Raw genomic sequence first — 19196 nt, forward strand, 5'->3', positions numbered from 1 at the left:
CAAAAAATAAAATATATTTTTTAATATGTTATCAAAAAAAAAGTGAAAATCTGATACTGTTACAGCCATAACATGCACACACACACACACACACACACACCTTCATAGACTGCTGCGAATCCCTTTCCAACCCAATTGCTGCTACTGCGGAACTCAATCCACATCCGGCTGTCTGTAGAGACCAACGCTTCTGGAATTTTATCACCACAGAAACGACCTGCACACACACACACACACACAATAAATAACGGTGCCTCATTAAGCATGCATTGCATTGTTTATACATATTATTTCTTAATATACTCCAATATATTCCTGGTGAATCTACCAGCATGTATGTACCCAGCAGTGGTGCTTTCCTCCAGTATCCGTCACGAACCTCAATGTAGTCATACCAGCACAGGCTGCTCTTGTAGAGGTCCATAGTGGTGAAGTTTAACACTATCTGGAATGGACAGCATGCATGCAACTGTCATATACGTCAAACTTCATGCATTAGACCAGAGTGTCTTTACCTCGTAATGAAGACAATTACAGGAAGAAATGGATTGAAAATTGCAGATAAATGCGGAACAATGAACCTCTGTAAAGAAGTGTCTTACCTTCTCCCCAGGTGTGACGGAGATCCTCCATACACAGTGTGTATATGATGGATATCCATTAGGATATCCCGGAGATGAGAAATTACCAACTGAGTCCTGTAGTGTTTCGCCACATGCTGAGAACAGATCAACACAATAATATGATTAATGAGCGTGTGCAAAAAATTCCATTTATTGTAAAAAAAAAAAAAAACTTAAATGTGTTACTTTAATTAGATGTTAATTTAGTGACCTCTTTGAAAGACTCGTTAATGATTCATTAGACTGATTCAAACTGTTAACAATTATTTTTTTTAAGAACCAACTCAACAGTCATTCATTCATTAATCGGACTACACTGGACGTGCTGTATGTTTGCTTTTTCATGCAGTCGGGAAGACAACACAATAGAAAGATGTTCATGATTACAAATTCTTGTATCGTAGCACCGTATGTTCAGCAGCGGCGGAGGACCACTGTTAAATAGCAGTGCAGGAAACAGATACACACACACACACACACACACACACACACAGTGAAGTAACAAAGACCTACTGACTATTCTAATGAGATCTCTGGAGCCAAACCATACAGGCTAGTGGAGCAGATTCTCTGTTCAAGAGAAGCCAAATCATCTGCTAACATTTGCCAAAAGTTCCTCCCAATTAGCGATGTAGCGGTTGGCCAAACATTTGCCTGAGAGGCCTCTGTTTTTCATCACAGCTCACTGGACAGTGATTGCGTACGGAGGTGCTTTTGGGTGTCAGTTTCAAGGAAATATAAAAACGTAGTCACAAGTCAATCCACACGGTAGATAAGCTGTTATCTTTGGCTTGGGTGGAGACAGTCACCCCTATTTCAGTCTAAACTTTGACTCATAACCTGCATGGAACAGCAGCAGAGACAGGAACTTTCAAAAACAGTTTCCAAAACGTTCACATAAAATTACACAATTTACTTTATTATTATTATTTACATCATTTATCATGTCACCCATGCCAATTTCTTTTTCTACCAAATACAAAAAAGGTAGACGTTAAGCAGAATGTCCAAGCTGCTCTTTTCCATACGAAGAAGGTAAGTAGTGATTTATACAGTCAAGAACCAAAAAAGACTGCTTTTATAAAACTTTTAGTATGCTTTTTTGTATAATTTTCTCTCCACCTGCATTGAAGGGAAAAGTTTGAAGGGAACAGTTCAGTCATTCTATTTACCTTTTCATGTTGTGCTCCATTACAAAATGAGTCTGGAATGGCTAGGTAAACTATTATTTTTTGGCAAATTGTCAAATAAAAGTGGCCATTCAGTTTACAAATTTAGTCACAGAGAGTGAATATGGCGGAAGAGAGAGAGCTTTGTCTTTGAATGTGAAGTAGGCCATGCGTCACGCATTTACACACACACACAACCTCACTAGTAGTGCATGAACACAAAACAATACAGCAGTAAAATAACACACTCGTATGGACACACACACACATGCACGCAGTAGAGCGAGAGGGTCTTATCATTCTCTTTGTCCCTCAAATGCCAGGGTGGCCCTCTTTTCTTTCCTGAGAGAAAAGCAAATCCATCCATAAGTAGGTTTGCAATTTAGTGTCTCCAATTCACGTACATGCCTCTGGATTGGGGAAGAAACTGGAGCATCGAGGGGAACCCATGACAACAAAGAAAAACCATGCAAATTACACACAAGAAGGCAGTGTGTCTCAGCTGGGACCTTCTTGCTGTAAGGCGCCAGTATTACCCACTGAGCCACTGCAAGAAGTACATCATAAAACTGACAAAAACAAATGATCTCATGCAAGCCAATTATCGAGTCAATTATCTCCACATACAGTGAGGTCATCTTCGTGCAGTTAACACCCTTGGTCTTCCTTCAATTACATTTTCACACTCTCTCTCTCATACACACTCACACACTGTAGGGTTACCTGGGCATCTGTATAGCTTCTTGGCTTGGGATATATCTCCTTTGCTGAGTCTAGTTCTCTGACCGATAGCAGGCCTGACGCCATTCTCATCGCGAGAGGGAAGAATCGTATCCAAAAACATTCCTCTACGGAAGAGAAAGACAAAAATTAGAACATTTGTATTCGTATAGAAACTTCTAAATGAAATAAAACAGGTGTGACAGAAGTCTTACCTGGAGAAGGTGTTTCTGGCATAATGCATGATGCTGTCAAAATCATACGGCTCACCAAGAGAGTTGACATCCCCTGGTTCCATCTTAATGAAGTTATACTCCTGACCTGAGTGTGCACACATACACTCATATTAAAACCGTTAGGCTACATTCACAACGCAAGTATTTAGAATTGATTGACAGGTGTGATTCTCAAATTTTTCTGCTCATACAACAGAAGCTCAAATCTGTCTGTATGAACAAATAACTGAAGACAAATCTTTCTAGATTAAATCTAGCAGTCACCTGGTAGGATAAAAAGACTTGAGTCATGGGTCTGATAAAGTACCTGGTTGGATGTTGTCTCGAATGATGGTCACATGATCGTCACGGTCAGGTCGTGTGTGTTCGTGCCAAAAGCCAATTACGTGTCCAAGTTCGTGAACAACGATGCCAAACTTGTCACAGTTCTTTCCAATGGATATCGCCTGGGGACCATTGCCTCGACGGCCGACGTAAGAACAACACCTTAAGAACCAAAAAAATAATAATTAAAAGTCTAAAAATCTCAATTTAATGTCAGCGTCTTGTTGGCTCAAAACACTTTTGAATCTGGTTGTCACAAGAGCGTCATATAGTGCTACGATGATTGTAATGAGGGGGTGATGGGAGGTGAGCTGGGCTAATTCTTAGTTGTTTGGGGTAATGCAGTGTAGTGTGGGGTGAACAGAGGATAGTGTGAAATGATGAGAGCTGATTAATGGTGATTAGGGTGAGTTGGGGTTAGCTTTCAGATTCCTTCTGTGTTGTTTCCTTAACAACAAATAAGCGCACATTGTTCACCTCTGACTGTGTGCCAATGCAATGAATCGCAAGAGAGGAAAGAGAAAGAAACAGGTGGCTCCCAAAATAAATGCCAAAGAGAGTCTAAAGCAGTGGTTTTGCTTCAGATCCCAGATTTTAAGTTGAGCATCTACTGTACCAAAACTGTAAAAAAAAAAAAAATCCCTCCAGAACAGACCTGCGACCCATTTGTAGGTTGTGTGACTCATTATTTAAGAACCATTTGTCTAAAGTATTGATGCAATATTGTGAGAAAAAGACTTACAATATATTGATATATGATTATTATGTTGACAAAGCACTATTCAAGTTGCACTGTGTGTGTGTGTGTGTGTGTGTGTGTGTGTGTGTGTGTGTGTGTGTGTGCGCACTGAATTAAGCAGGTTAGAATATCTGGCACATTAAGGTGAATTGTTTCCCTTGCTGGTGTTTGTATAAGCCTGTAAATCCGATTATTATTAACAGAAATATTGCCAGCAGCCTCACAACCCTGCTGACTTTGTTGAAGTTTGTGTTCTGCTCAACTGTTTTCATATATTGACCATCTGATGTGCTGTTCATTTAGATTCTTTCAGTTGTTTTTCTGAATAACAGTTGCAAACTGGCATTTATGCCGTATGGAATGAGCCGTCTAATCAGAAATTATTTCTCATTAAGATGCATATTTGTGATTCCTATTACAAGTGGTCTGCACTAAAGGGAAAAGAGATCCTTGGTGAAATCTGAACACAATCTTAATACAAGATGGAAACAGAGACAAGTCAAAACTGTGGAGTCAGAGTTCAAGGAATCTTAATAGTCTACCATTAAGCATGCCTCAGACACTTAAACACACCTACAAACAAAGCAGTAATCTCAATACCACTCGCTCACTATTTATAACTTGGATTACAAAACCTTAATTCCTCATTTCATAGCCATTGATAGTGTGGAGTAGACACACACACACACACACACATACACACAGAGAGAGAGAGAGAGAGAGAGAGAGAGAGAGAGAGAGAGAGAGAGAGAGATTCAAACAAACAAAAAGAGACTAAAAATAAAACACACTCACCAGCCAGAATAATGTATACCTGAAACAAAAATGTGTGTATTTTTCTTTGTAATGCTGCTTTGAAAGCATTTATATTATGGAACATAGAGTGCTATAGAAATAAATTCTAAATGTTTAACAAGTGACAGATATGCAACCATCAGATATCTTTATATTTAATGCAGATTTGTGCAAAGGAGTCAGACATCAAGCCTGTCAACACTTTCTTAACATCCATACACACATGGGCCCAAGCTACGTGCTAAATGCCTCAAAAGCACATGCAGTCATGTGGAAGGTTAACGCTCAGTGCTTGTGTTGGTCTGTCAGCAGGTTTATAGCTAAATGACGTCTGCAGATTATAACAGATATGACCACACTGAGATGGATAATATTATGCAATGCTCTCGCTACCTCTCTCTCCTCTCCATGCTAATCTAGCCTTGTCCTTCTCCTTGAGTTCATGTGACTCAGTGGTTGAACATTGGGTAACGCTTTAAAATAATGGTCCGTTGTTAATAAGTAGCTACGCAGGAAGTAATAGGTAGTACTAGTAATAGGTAGTACTTTACAATAAAATTATCTGACACATACTGTACAGCCATATATTTCTGTGAGGAACTAGTGATATTCTACCAGACATTGTAATCTGGAAGATGTTGTTTTGTGCTTAACACTATAAATGCAGTCAATGTTTTCATGAAGGATGCAAAGATGTTTTGACAAGAGAACATCATTATTTATTGTCACTTCCTAAAGAGAAGCCCTCCACAGCATGATATCACTAACGTTAAAGTTATTAGAGTTGGAGACATTGAACTTAATGGAGCTCATAAAATATATCATATGGATAGGCTATATATATATATATATATATATATATATATATATATATATATATATATATATATATATATATATATATATATATATATATATATATATATATATATATATATATATATATATATATATATATATATATATATATATATATACACGTTTCCATAAAGAAGCTAATTGTTCACTTTATAGACGTAGCTGTTGTGATTAGTAATTAATTGGTTATTCTTCATTAGTTGGCCATAGTTCCAAAGTAGTTCTCAATGACGATATTTTTCTTTAGTAATTATCAAATAACTAATAAGGAACTACCTATGTCCTAAATGAGCTATTACTTACTGCTTAGTTAATCTTGCTTCTATATTAGTTAATAGTATTAAGTTAAGTGTTAATGTAGTACTACCTATTACTTCCTGCGTAGTTACTTATTAACAACGGACCATTATTTTAAAGCGTTACCGAACATTGCAGTTAGCAGCACAAAAGGTTGTGGGTTCGATTCCCAGGGAACACAGATACTGGTAAAAAATGTATAGCCTGAATGCACTGTAAGGTGCTTTTGAAAAAAGCATTGGCTAAATGCAAAAAGTGTTAATATTCTATCAATGGTCATTCGGCCTATTTCTATGTGATCTGCCCTTATTATTTCACCTCACCTTCCATAAGCATTATTCCAACACAGATGTTTAACATCCACAGTTTTCATTTCATTCCAGTTTAACTGATAACACTTCTATTAGTGGTTAAACACCTTCTTATCAGGTGTTGTGTCATAATAAACATTGTTCTATGTGATCAAATAATCAATTAAAAGTTTTCAGATACGAACAATCGGCAACATTGTTTCTCTAGACTTATGCAATTTCCGTCTTCCCTTCTCCCTCTCTCTCTCTCTCTCTCTCTTCCTTGTTAACACACTGTTAGGATTCCATTCCTAAGAACAATGGGTGGTTTGCTCACCGTAATAACAGGGAAGGAAGGAAAGCCTGGCCGACCGTAGTCATCTAAAGACTCTCACTCACTCCCTCTCTCTCAAACACACATACCTTTGTTTTAAACATGCTTTACAGGATACACTCTTAACAATGAGATTGAGTTCCTTAATGAAGACCACGCTTCATTCAAGCTTTTTTACATCCAGCAAACTACTAATGGAGCTCAGAAATAAAGAATCAAATCTCTAAACTAGACTCTGTCCCCAAAACAAGTTTTTTGTATCCCAGCAAAGTGGAACTGGTAGCTTTTCATACATTTTCGGGCAATCAAAAAACAGTTTTGGTCACTTTAATCCATCTCTAAAACTTGCTGGTCTTGTCCCAGGAACTTAAAAATTAAGGTTTTCAAAGAACAAGAACAAATTAGCGATGACATAAAACTAGTTTGAAACCCAATGTGAACTCAAGAACCCAATGTGGCAACTGGTGTAACAGATTACTGGATTAACATAAAAGAGAAAATGTAGGATGGCAACTTGGCTTCATGCATGATTTGAGACTGGATTTTGAGATGTGGATATTGCACTCAAATGTGGAGGCAGATGAACACAAACTTACAGAGACAGGGTTTAAGAGGACTAAATGATTGGGGGAGTCTGGCAAACATCACCAGAGATTTTTGATGAATCATTATGAGGTGAAACATTCTTTATAAAATGAGACATGACCAGAATAATTGTTTCAGTCTTAAGTTGCTGGGGTAAATTTGTTGCAATAGACAAAAATACATTGTACGGGTCAAAATTATTGATTTTTAATTATTGATGTTAAGTAAAGATCATGTTCCATGAAGATATTTTGTAAATTGCCTACTGTAAATATATCAAAACTTAATTTTTGATTACTAATATGCATTGCTAAGAACTTAATTTGGACAACTATAAAGATGATTTTCTCAGTATTTTTATTTTTCAGATTCCAGATTTTCAAATAGTTGTATCTCAACCAATTGATCTATCCAAACAAGCCATACATGAATGGAAATCTAATTTATTCAGCTTTCAGATGATGTATAAATCTCAGTTTTGAAAAATTGACCCTTACGACTGGTTTTGTGGTCCGAGGTCACAAATGCATTTAGAAAATGGACACGAACCCGCAGGGTCTGTAGGTGAAGACGATGTAGCTCTCCTCATCAGTTTTCTCAATGAAGGTCACACATGTCTGTTTCTCCCAGTGTCTCATTGCTTGTTTTAACATGGCCCTCTGACTTCCTGAAAAACACAGAAACCATTATACGTAAATCACACACATTCATATGTTGATGTTAAACACACACACACACACACACACTCGGGTCTCTTTACCGGTGAAGTTGCCTCCTATGACATAAGGGATGACTCCTCCAGGCCAGATCTTCTCAGCTCGGGATGTGGCTGCACGTGGCACTCGAGACTTCACACCTCTGTCGCTCTTTACACTCTTCCCTCCAGCCTTGGAGCTTGACACATCTTTTCGGCTGTTGACTGGTACCGACTCTACACCATAGAGCGAATGGTAGAAAGCATCTTACAGGAACATTAAATCGAATGCCAAACCACCCCAAGTAATGAGAGTTGGGTTTAAATATATTAAAATATGTTGAACTGTCAAAATTAGGTCGTATTTCTTAAGAGTTTGTTCTCTAACGGTTAAACATGCACAATAAAATCCATCCAGACAACACATGACAACACTACTGATACGATTCCAGTGCAATAAAGCTGCACTAATAGGGCTAGATTCAAATGACCAATTGTGAATATTTTTTAGATTTATATTTTGTTGTTCAGTTTTTGCAAACACAGGACATCTTATATATATCTTCCTCAAACTGCATGATTACAAATATAAATGTGCATTTATTAAATAAAAATGTCAACAAATTTAGTTAAGTTAAGTTATAATGTTTCTCGTGGGAGACATTTCATAGTTATTGAACTTTCATGATAATTGATATCAGCCTTGCAAAAATCTGTTACATTTGTTCACTCTTAAATAAATTTGCTCCTAGAACTTTCTTGGAGAAATATTAGAAATAATTGCTCTTAGAAACTGTATTTATGCTGAATTTGTACTGTAGGTTGAATTTAAAAAGGGATGGTCCTGCATTCGTCACAAAAGAAAAGTGTCGTTTCACCGAAAGATCGACATATGTCAAATTTACATCAAATAGAAACATTATGCATGGATTAATCGTTCACAATAAGATGAACTGATCAAAAAAGTTGAGAAGCAATCCAAACTTACCAAAACCTAACCGTCGTATTCTATCAAGCAACAGATGTAATGAACCTCTCTTATTACTGGGATTATGCTCTCCTAGAAAACCTGAGAAAAAGAAACATACAACGAAATAATTTTGAGAATGCTGTGAGAGTGATATCATTTTGTGGGAATTTTAATTATATGTTGAGTAAACCTAGTTTAAAACCAAACTTTAGCTGTTATAATGTTACAAGAACACTGTCAGTGAGCCAAGAAAAGATGGAAAAACCCATCTCTCTGTGATTATCACACCTATTTCATCCATCTACCCATTGACCACTCTTTTCTTCGTTCAACATCTCACCTACTCTTGTCTTTCACTCCCAGGGTTCTCACGTAACATCTCTATTCACACATCTTCCTTTTGCATTTACCCCGTCTCGCTCTCTCTCTGGAATTTCTCTGAGGCAGACAGGAAAGTGGGGAACAAACAATTCTCTCTGAATCCGAGACACAGGAAAAGTCTGAGCACAAATGCTCCATCTCTCACACGTAACACTGGCAGGTATACAAGCGTGTGCTGTTGTCTCCATGACAGACAGACAGCATCCTGATGCCAAGAAAGACCTGTGCTGACTGGTTTGCTGTTCCTGGTCCTGATGCAGTTTGCCCTTCTGCCCCGGTGGCACATCCTGTAACAACCCCAGTCAGAACGGAAGCGCAAAGCTGAATCCTTATCGTCTTCTTGGCCTCACTTCCATCTTCTGCTGCCAGACTGAGACGATTATAAAGGTGATGTTGCTGACAACGTTGCTACCCAGCAAGGTCAATTTCTCTTAGTTGGCTGTTAGTCTAAGAAGTCATCACTCATTCTTGAGATTGTATCCTGTTTTACCTTAACAATGTGCCACTGGAAAAGACACACACACACTCACATTTTTACTTTTTTTAGTTTAGATATCAGCAAGGAAGGACTTTCTTAACAATGTTTGTTCTATCTCACATTAAACTAGCATTTGCACCCACATACGCTTCTGCACTTTTCCCATTACATAAGGAGTGGAAGACAAAGACCTTGCTATGCAAACACACACACGATTGTTTGCTGATGGTGCAGTGGAGTGGAGACAGAAGCATTTATCACGTCTAATCACCTGAAGCTATACACTCCCAATATCCCCACACATTCTTCAACTTCACTTCGACTTTAATAAATTTAAATCACCCACAACCCACAACACAATCATGGACATCTATTCCATCCTTATGTTCCCTCATCAGCAAAACTTTTCTGTATTGGGTGAACATTTCAGCCACCCGAACAAAACATTCTTTATACCACACCTGTACAGCACACACACAAAAGTGAGTAACTTTTAACTTTGATGTGCTATTTAAATTTAATTTGACTCTTGATGTAACTAAAAAAATGCACATTTTAGGTTACCTGAGAAAACATTTTAACAGTGCTGTGTTACTTACCAAGAAACTTTATTAAAAATCTCACGCAGATCAGTTCAATTCTTACATAAAGAGCTATTTCATCCCCAACTATTAAAGTACTCGAGTTCTGCAGCGACTGATTTGGCGGACATCATTCTCTTTCTATGAAACCTGTAAACTGCATTAACCCGTTCTATGGCAATGCCAACTTTACTGCAGTTTACCCGAGCATTGCAATTATTTAGCAATCAAATGGCTTCCCCAACTCATTTTTGCATCTGTCCTGTGCACTGCATATCATTTCTTCTACATGCATGCAACTTAGAAAAAACATTGCTTATTACAACTCAGCTTCTCAGACTCATTGAGAAATTCCCTTAAATGCAAAATCCACAGAGGCTACCGTATACAGTATGTGTGTGGTTCTTTGTGTCACCCTGCAGTCAAAACTGCACAGAGGCCAGTGCTAGATCAGAGCATTTAACACCCGGAGGAAGGTCTGATTCCAAAGATGACATCAGGATGAAAAAGCAAGCACATGGGTGGCTTCAAGGACTGAGTCAAACCGAAGCCCAAACCGTGAACCTTACTGTAGAAAGAGTCATTGTTGTTGTTCTGCACCAGAAACAACCCTCAACAGCTGCTGACTGCAGCTTTAACCTCATCTACCAAACATCTGCTACTGAACTCAGCTGAAAAAAACATGAGCCTTAGAACCTCAAAATAAATTGAGGACCTTTCATTTTTCAAATCCAGATTATGTGACAGATTTGTCAGTTAATAATATGTAGAGCTCTAGACGAAAAAAAATAAAAAATACTAGACTAAATGACTAGAAATAACATTTAAATAAGCAATTAACTATAATATTGAGAATATTTAACATGCATATAGCTGCAAGTCTCAGTAAGACAGTTTACTAAGTCTGATTCAAACTGTTAAATCAAGAGTTTGAGGCTTTTTCCCAAATCTTAAAAAGAACCAGTTCTTCATTAGTTCACAAACTGGCCAATTTTAAACTACTGTCGACAACTGCGGTGTGATATCCCATGTGTCTTACCCGACGCGTGTCCCTTTCTCCCATGCGACTGCTGTAAAAGCTCTATTGTTCCATCGATCTGAAACATTTTCAAGTCTTCTTCATCCAAGGCAATATCTCCCCAAAATGCAGCTGGAAAGAAAAGAGACAATGATATTATTGGCAGCACCATAGATTGATGTTCTGTGTGCTGGCAGACACGTCTGAGACTCACACCAGAGCGGCCTGAGCTATTGACTGATGCTAATTTAAGGTTTGCTGCATATGCAATCGATTGACAAGTTAACTAGAGAAGAAAAATCTCGGGCTGGCAACTTGTCCTTCGCTCTTTCACCCTCAGAGATGCTGATTAAAAATTAACAAGCGTGTGTCAGCGAGCATGTACATACTTCCTGTTGCGATCTTACCAACCCTGTTCACATAATGTCCATATCTCGCATGCTCCGACATTCCTAATGTTCATCTACAGTCATGACATCATGCATCATTAGCCTGTCGCCAAGGAGGTCACAGAGATGGCCATAAAAAAAAAAGATAATATTGGGAACTACGCCATTTGTGTGTGCAAGTTATTTTGGCAGGGAATACTCTCCTCAACCTTGATAAGAAAACAATAAACAATGAGGAATTATGCTTTAAGATAGCTTGATTGTTTTATATTGGAATACACTCTGTCCATGTGTGTGTGTGTGAGTGTGTATGTACACGTAACGGTGAACTGCACCTTTAGGCCGCCACTATTGTTTCTCATGCATTGTTTATGATTGCATGCACACGTGTGTGTACAAGCATCCATCCCTCCCCCATCAACTCCTCAGACAATATTCAGCTTTAATCTGTGACTGTGATCCATTCACATTCATATATAGCTGGAGTCTCCCATGGATCACAACCTTCATACAGAACTAATATTAGCAATGCTTTTGCAAACGTAGATAGAAATTATGCAGTTGTTATAATCATACATGAAAATTCAAGAAAAGCATATTCATATTTTATTTTTATAAAATGCAATTGCAAAGTTGACTTTTAATAGTAAATCACTATGTGGCTTCAAATTGTTTCTTCCACATTACATAAGATTGCAACGCCATTCATCCATCGATATTAAAGCATGCAAATCTGCTAAATAATTTTATACTTAAAAGCTGACATACAGTACGGTCTCTGCAGTTTTCATAACAGCCTTGACAATGAGACAAGACAAAATATGCTAAATGTGTATCCAGATGAACAAGGCAAAGTGTTTAGACATGACCACAGTGGAAAAAGCTTTGTGTTGAATTTAAACATTGATTTGCAATGTCTGGGACTGAAGCCCTGTAATGCCTCAGCAATCATGTATTCACTTAACATCAATGAGACTTTGACTGCACATCTTAATTTAGCACCAGTCAATAACTTCAGCTGAGAGGATCGATAAACACAGAGCTGAGGCTGTACTTAAGAATCGATTATGAACTGACTAACGTGACCATCACAGTGACATGTGGATTGTTAAATGTAACAGCTTTACATCTGCTTAAATGGGAACAAAGAGACCTCTGCAGAATGTGTCATCTGGAGAGGAATAAAAAGGTTTTGGCAAATATGAAATGATAATCTCCAAGATTACTGTAGTGTGGCGGGAGGTGTGATTTAATCTGGGTGCAGTGATATCCGCAGATAAAATTGTGTATTAAAACGGGAGATTATCCTGGAGGTCACACTACAGTCCCAAATGAGACTCTCCAAGTTATCCTGGAAACATCCAAATCACTTTCACTGTTTCCTTTGAATGATTTAAGAGTTAGAGGTAAGCACTGCTGTAACTAACAATGCATTCAATTTGACTAAACTCGTCTCAGCAAGTACATAGAGATCGCTTTGAAGTATTTTTTTTTTTTTTTGCATTGCAAATCTCACCAAAAACAATTAAAAAGTAGATCCAAATTGACACATTCAGTAAACCACTTCAAAATCTAGTTTCTCAAAAATCTCTGTTCCAAATCCCGGTGATTTTCAGCCATTATAAGAGATGACTATGGTAGACAGCATAATTATGATCAATCCAAAAAGGTGGATAAAGCAAGAGAAATGTTGATTACAAGTACACGTTTTAATCTATATAATATATACGGTAGCACACACACACACACACATATATATTATCTTAACAACACACTAATGTCAAGCTTTATTACTCTCAACTGTCTATGATAGCCAAACAGCTCACTCAGCTTTGGAACAGAGCTGAAGACTGTACTTGAATCAACTGATTATCTTCTCTTCGTCAATCCCACAGACAGTCCCACAGTACACACAGGCGGCAGATGTTGTGGAGAATCCTGCAGGGAGGCACCGATCAACACACACTACGGGTTTAGAGAGTCCATATGTTGATGCTTCATTACTGTGATGTCAGTTTAATACAGAGAATCCCTTCCTCATTAAATGCATAGAAGCATGCAGCGGAGTCTGATGGATGAGTATCATGGGAGCTGAAGGATGAGCGTGGTGTTTCTGTTTATCAGTGACATGCGTAACTAAAGACATCTGCACCACATGTCAGAGAGACATGACGCAAAGCATTTTGGGTGACAGCCTAAAAAGCATTCCAGCAAGCACAAACATGTGCAACAAAACACATACACATCCGAACAGTTACAATAACTGCTTGATGTCAACTTGCATCCTGACAATGTTTGAAACTTACATACAGGTTTTTTTTAAGACAAGCATTAATCAGAGCAGTAACCTGAACAATGGCATTTATGTGTCTATATACATGACACGTGAACGACTGAAAAAAAAAAGTAATTAGATTACACTAAAGCAAAAATGCAACAAAAAATGTCATTGTCATACAGTATGACAAATGCTTATTAAATCAATTAATCCATTTTCTAAAAACATCGACCATCATATAATTGCTTTGCTTTGAGCAAATGTAGATATTTTTGTACAGCCATTGACAATTTGCAAGCTTAGTTGTTCATACTGTCTACCACAGAGTCAGATCATTTTTTTCAATAATCATTTCAATGAGATAAAGACTTTACACTACAAATGCACTCCAAATATGCAGCAATTAGATACATACAGAGTCAATATACATCTTTATTTATTACTAACTACTTGTAATCAACCAAATCGGATGTTAAAACAGGTCTGGGAGAGACCAACCATCACTGTCATCACACTCTTAGTAAATGTACCACTGTGTGTATGAGAGACAGACAGAAAGACTTCAGACACTACCATTGTCGGAGCTTCAAAGAACCTTTTCACACATCAGGATGTGTAAAGGCGTAATTGTTTAATTAGTAAAACACATTCTAGGAGGAAGTGCGTGGATCGCTGACTCATGTTTCACTATTCCAAAACAAACAGTCCATGGCGGAGAAGAGTGCTGATGCGGGAATTTTGGGGAATTTTCGGAAGCTGGCTCTCAGACCAGAGTGCTCCTGGAAAATCTTTTTTTTTATTAAACGTATACCGTCTCCATCTCACAATTATAGAACAGCTCAACTACTGATTTAACTACTGTTTGAAGCTGACTTCAAAGAAAAGCTGAAGTAAACGAAGTCAAAGTGCAAAAAATCATGTGAGATGTGAGGACAGACTGATGACATGTGTGATGTAGTAAATCCTGAATGTAAAATTAAATTGAGTGTATTTGAATACAACTCTCTAGATTAACACTTCTACGTTGCAGACAGTCGAACAATAAAACTGCAAGTGAAAGTTTTTTTCTCTTTTCACTCACTCACACTCTATGTTTTGCTGTGTCCACAGTTTTATGACAAAAACCCTCTTTTGTAAGGGGCATGAATGAAGGCATGTGTGTGTGTGCATGTGTGAGTGAGAGAGAGAGAGATTCTTCTCAAGCTAAGTGGCAGGATGCAGGCTACCAGGAAGAGATAACTGCCTGAATGAAGTGGGCTCCCACATTCGTTCACACACACGCGCACATACACACACACCAAAACACACACACACACACAGTGAGGGAAATCAGTGTACAAAGAGATGGAAATGTGTTTAGTGCACTCTAATGGCATGAGATAAGCACACGGCCAAATATTCACATTCTGTTTTCGCAAGAACAACAGCAGCAAGATGATCAACCACACAGAGTCATTTCCACTGTACACACACATATGATACAAGGTCATAAGCAATATGTAAATAGATGGATATGAATCTGTCACGTATGTAGATGTAAATTTAACACCCAGCTGCATTGCATAATATAACATACATGTTGGTGAGTAATTAAAAGGGTTTTTTAAATGATCATTAATTTTATAAGATATATAATGTATATTTAAGCTAAGTGGTGTTATTATCCAGAATTGATCATGTAAAATCAAAATTATTTCAAAATACACATTGCTTCAAAGCAGCTTTACAGAAAATAAAGATGTTAATATCTGCATGTCTTTTAGTCACATTTAGCAGATTTTAGCTGTTGAGATTTGGTATGTAGCATATACTTGCCTACATTATTGTACTGCATGAATTGCTGATGAAATTGGACACAAATGTAAGCAAATCTATCTTTAATAACTCTTACCTCAGTTAAAAAAATCTAGGATGACTTAAAAAAAAAAAAAAAAAAACTCCTCACACTAAGCCACCAAAACTATTAGATATTAAAAACAAAATTGTGATGATGTGTATTCTTCGCTTTTTTTGTGACAGGTGCAGTTTCTCAATGAGAGAGAGACTAGCTTATCTTCAGTAAAGCATTGACTTGCCAATGGTGATGTTCATCACTAATATGAAGGACAATAAAGTATTATCTGCTTTGTTTATTACATTTTTATGAATTACCATTGTACTTCTCTGCCATTAAGATGCCCTTGTTTACTGGATCCAGGCTACTATAAACTAGAGAATTATAAACTACAATACCACAAACTCAACTAAACGCTAAAAAAAATAATATGTGCATTGAAGAAAGAGTGAGGAATGAAGTGCAATCACTATGAATAAACAATATGGTGAGAAGAAGGTAATAGAATAGTGTAAATATTATTTCCTTTACCTGACCTCATTTATTTTCAGTATTTTAATTTTGCTATTATAAGTACTGTGTAAAAACTTTGGCAATATTGTAAATGCTGTCAATCAAAGATGTTGACTCTCATTTTGAGAGTAGCGTGTTTGCCCCTTAAGCTAAGTCTGTCTGCAAACACGCCCAGTAAACTCCCTTCGGGTTTGTTTATATTCCTCTTGCCTAAACAAGGGGGCGTGGGCTAAATTTGCATAATCAGAAAAGATTGGTTATTCTGTGGCAACAATGTCATTAGGTTTACAATGTCTTAAGATAACAGAAACAGATAAAATCACCTAATGACTGTATAATGTTACTAGTCCTTTAGTGACCTACTGAAACCAAAAGAGCTCCTGTAAACAAGAACAGAAGTTCTTAACAATGCATTTACCTCATTAATGAAGCTAATAGCCTTCTGTTGGGTCAATCAAAAGAAACTATTAATAGGAACTCATGAAAGTGGTACACCTTGAACATTCAGAAGTAAATGTGCATGCATTTCAGGTTTTCCAACCCTACAGTACAATAAAACACTGGCAAAACTTAACCAAACCAACATGCAATGCCAAAACCCTTGATATAGTTAATAAAGAGAGTGAATAATGTCTTGATTTATATCTACAAATGCCAAAATGTGTACGGCTAGTGTTTAGTAATCACAATTAGCTTTTAATAAAAACAACACATGTAAAAGAGAATCAGATTAGCAAAAGTGTGGTTCAGGTAAACCCTATGTTAAGGATAATTAAACCTGACATTTTTGGCCCCATGGGAAAAACAGCTTATAAATCATATCAAATTATGTTTATTTTATGTTTTCTGTGAGGGTTGTGTTAAGGAAAAGGGACTGAGTTAGAGACACAGTGTACGCAGAATAATAAAATATACAGCATCACTACGGAAAGTTCCTACAAAAACAAAAACAAAAAAAAACAACGTGTTTGTGTGTGCTATGTCAAATGAAGCCAAGTTTTAATACTGTGTTCCTGTAAACAATTAAACTAAATTTGGGACCATTCATCTGAAAGGCACAGCAGCTCCCCTCATTGACACCTTGCCTTTAATTAGCAAGGCTATTTCTGCTCAAACACAAACACAGGGCAGATATGCTAATGTAAGGCTATTTCTGCAAACAAATGCATCAGTAAAATGCTCCTTCAGCTAAGAGAGAGGCTAATGTTAGCATAAGAGAGAGCTGGATCGAAAACGCTCAATGATCTGGACAGCTTTTGGATGGTCAGCATTTCACCTGGTGTGATGCAAAGATGTTTCAAGCACTTTAACGCCAACTCCACCAATACGTGTCATTACTGTATCAACGATATATCAACTGTATATATATATGTGTGTGTGTGTGTGTGCGCGTGTGTGCATGCATGTGTGCGTGTGTGTTCTTTTTAATATTACTGTAACATCATGATGTTTTCGGGGCCACTGCCCAAAGTAGACCGAACATCAACGGAGGTTTAGCATGATGGCAGATGAACCACACCTGAAATGTTATACTGAGATTCGGTCATCTTGGGTGTACACTGGTAGTTATAAGGAAGTTGGGTATGTTCATACACATGTTATACAGGCTGTTTACTAGCATCTTAAAGTTCCAGTACTAACAGTATGAATTAAGATGGGAATATGTGATAGAAATCTGACAGAAGTGTGTGTAATAAAGATTAAAAGTGTTTTTCTTTGTCTATTTATGTATGTATGTGCTTAAAGGTTATGTGATGATGTTGTCCACCCTTTCCCAGTAGTACTGCTATCAACGAGCCTGTCAAAATCTAGGCAGAATATTTCACAGTTTGGGAAAACAGAGGTCCTCCCTATGACTGTAAAACAGTCAAACTCCTACACGCATACACCCAATCATAGACACACTAATCCAAACATTCATACACACTGCACACATACAAACACTCTTACAATGACCTCTAAAAACAACTCAGACAGGTGCTTTTGTTTTCATTCTTATCCGTAATCTATATTGCCTGTGTGTACAGTATGTGTGCCCTCTGCGTGTGTACATACATTATCTCAAGAAAGCCTGGAAACAATGCCAACACATTGCAGCAGAGAAACCAATGCTCAGATTTATAGTTCCTGAGTAAACATGATATATACACAAAGGAAAGTGAGAGAGAGAATTTGTGTTGGCATGCAAGAGAGGGAGGAACAGAGCAATTTTACCAAATGTAATTGCAGACGATGCATTTAAACATCTGCTCTCCCTTAGGTGGAGTTTACTTACACATCCAAGAGAGGACAGAGTGAAAAAAAATCATATTACTGGCCTTCTTTATGAAGATGTGTCAACATAAAGATACAATACATACACGTCACCACTAATATTGACTATATACATACATATACACACTGTTCCTTGAGTGCTACTGTAATCTTTACAGTTTAACCCTCCATATTACATGAACAATCTCCATAGGTGTTTAGGCTTTACAATCTAAATCCTTACGTAAAAATAAATGTTAAATACAAATACAATTATGCACAATGTCAGTACATATAAAAGGCGCATATTGTAATTACTCGTTCCTTACATAATAAACATGAATTATTCTAATAACATTCGTCATAACGTTTGCCTGCAAGTTAAATACTGATTCAGATGGAGGGAGTGAACTCACTTACACATCCGTTAGATTGATATAATAATTATGTAAGAGATTGTAAATCGTGCAGGTGGACAAACGTGCGCGCGGAAGGCACGGGTTAATGACAGCGGAGCGCACGTGGACTCGCGAGCCCCGGGATCATCCCGGGAGAAACCGAATTAAAGCGGGTCAGATCATTTCAGGGGGAGAGGAGGGGTCGTGCGAGGCTTGTGGGGGATATTTCTACGTCAAAAAAAAAAAAAGAAAGAGAAAAAAAGAGAATAAAAAGGCGTCGCAGATGTTCGCGCAGCAGAGGACTCAATGCGTAACCAGTGCAAAAATAAACAGAGTTTGAGAAAAACAAGCCCAACAATTCACTCCTCCTTCCGTTTATCACTATACAGGAACGAGATTGAAATTTTTATGCTTTCTTTCTCCTTTCATCACCTCACAA

General features: G+C 37.5%; 1 protein-coding gene across 1 annotated transcript in view; it reads right to left on the reverse strand.

Annotated features, from left to right (window-relative positions):
* The window catches only part of LOC113106913 (dorsal-ventral patterning tolloid-like protein 1), a 35469-nt gene that overhangs the window by 14513 nt on the left and 1760 nt on the right, over positions 1–19196 (reverse strand). The window contains exons 3-12 of the mRNA XM_026268954.1: positions 11114–11224; positions 8653–8733; positions 7731–7901; positions 7520–7637; positions 3056–3234; positions 2728–2833; positions 2516–2640; positions 603–718; positions 343–445; positions 101–217 (exon numbers count right to left, since the gene is read on the reverse strand). Coding sequence (XP_026124739.1) covers positions 101–217; positions 343–445; positions 603–718; positions 2516–2640; positions 2728–2833; positions 3056–3234; positions 7520–7637; positions 7731–7901; positions 8653–8733; positions 11114–11224 — 1227 coding nt within the window. The remainder of the gene's footprint in view (positions 1–100; positions 218–342; positions 446–602; positions 719–2515; positions 2641–2727; positions 2834–3055; positions 3235–7519; positions 7638–7730; positions 7902–8652; positions 8734–11113; positions 11225–19196) is intronic.

This window comes from Carassius auratus, chromosome 1, assembly GCF_003368295.1.
Source record: "Carassius auratus strain Wakin chromosome 1, ASM336829v1, whole genome shotgun sequence".
Lineage (NCBI taxonomy): Eukaryota > Metazoa > Chordata > Actinopteri > Cypriniformes > Cyprinidae > Carassius > Carassius auratus.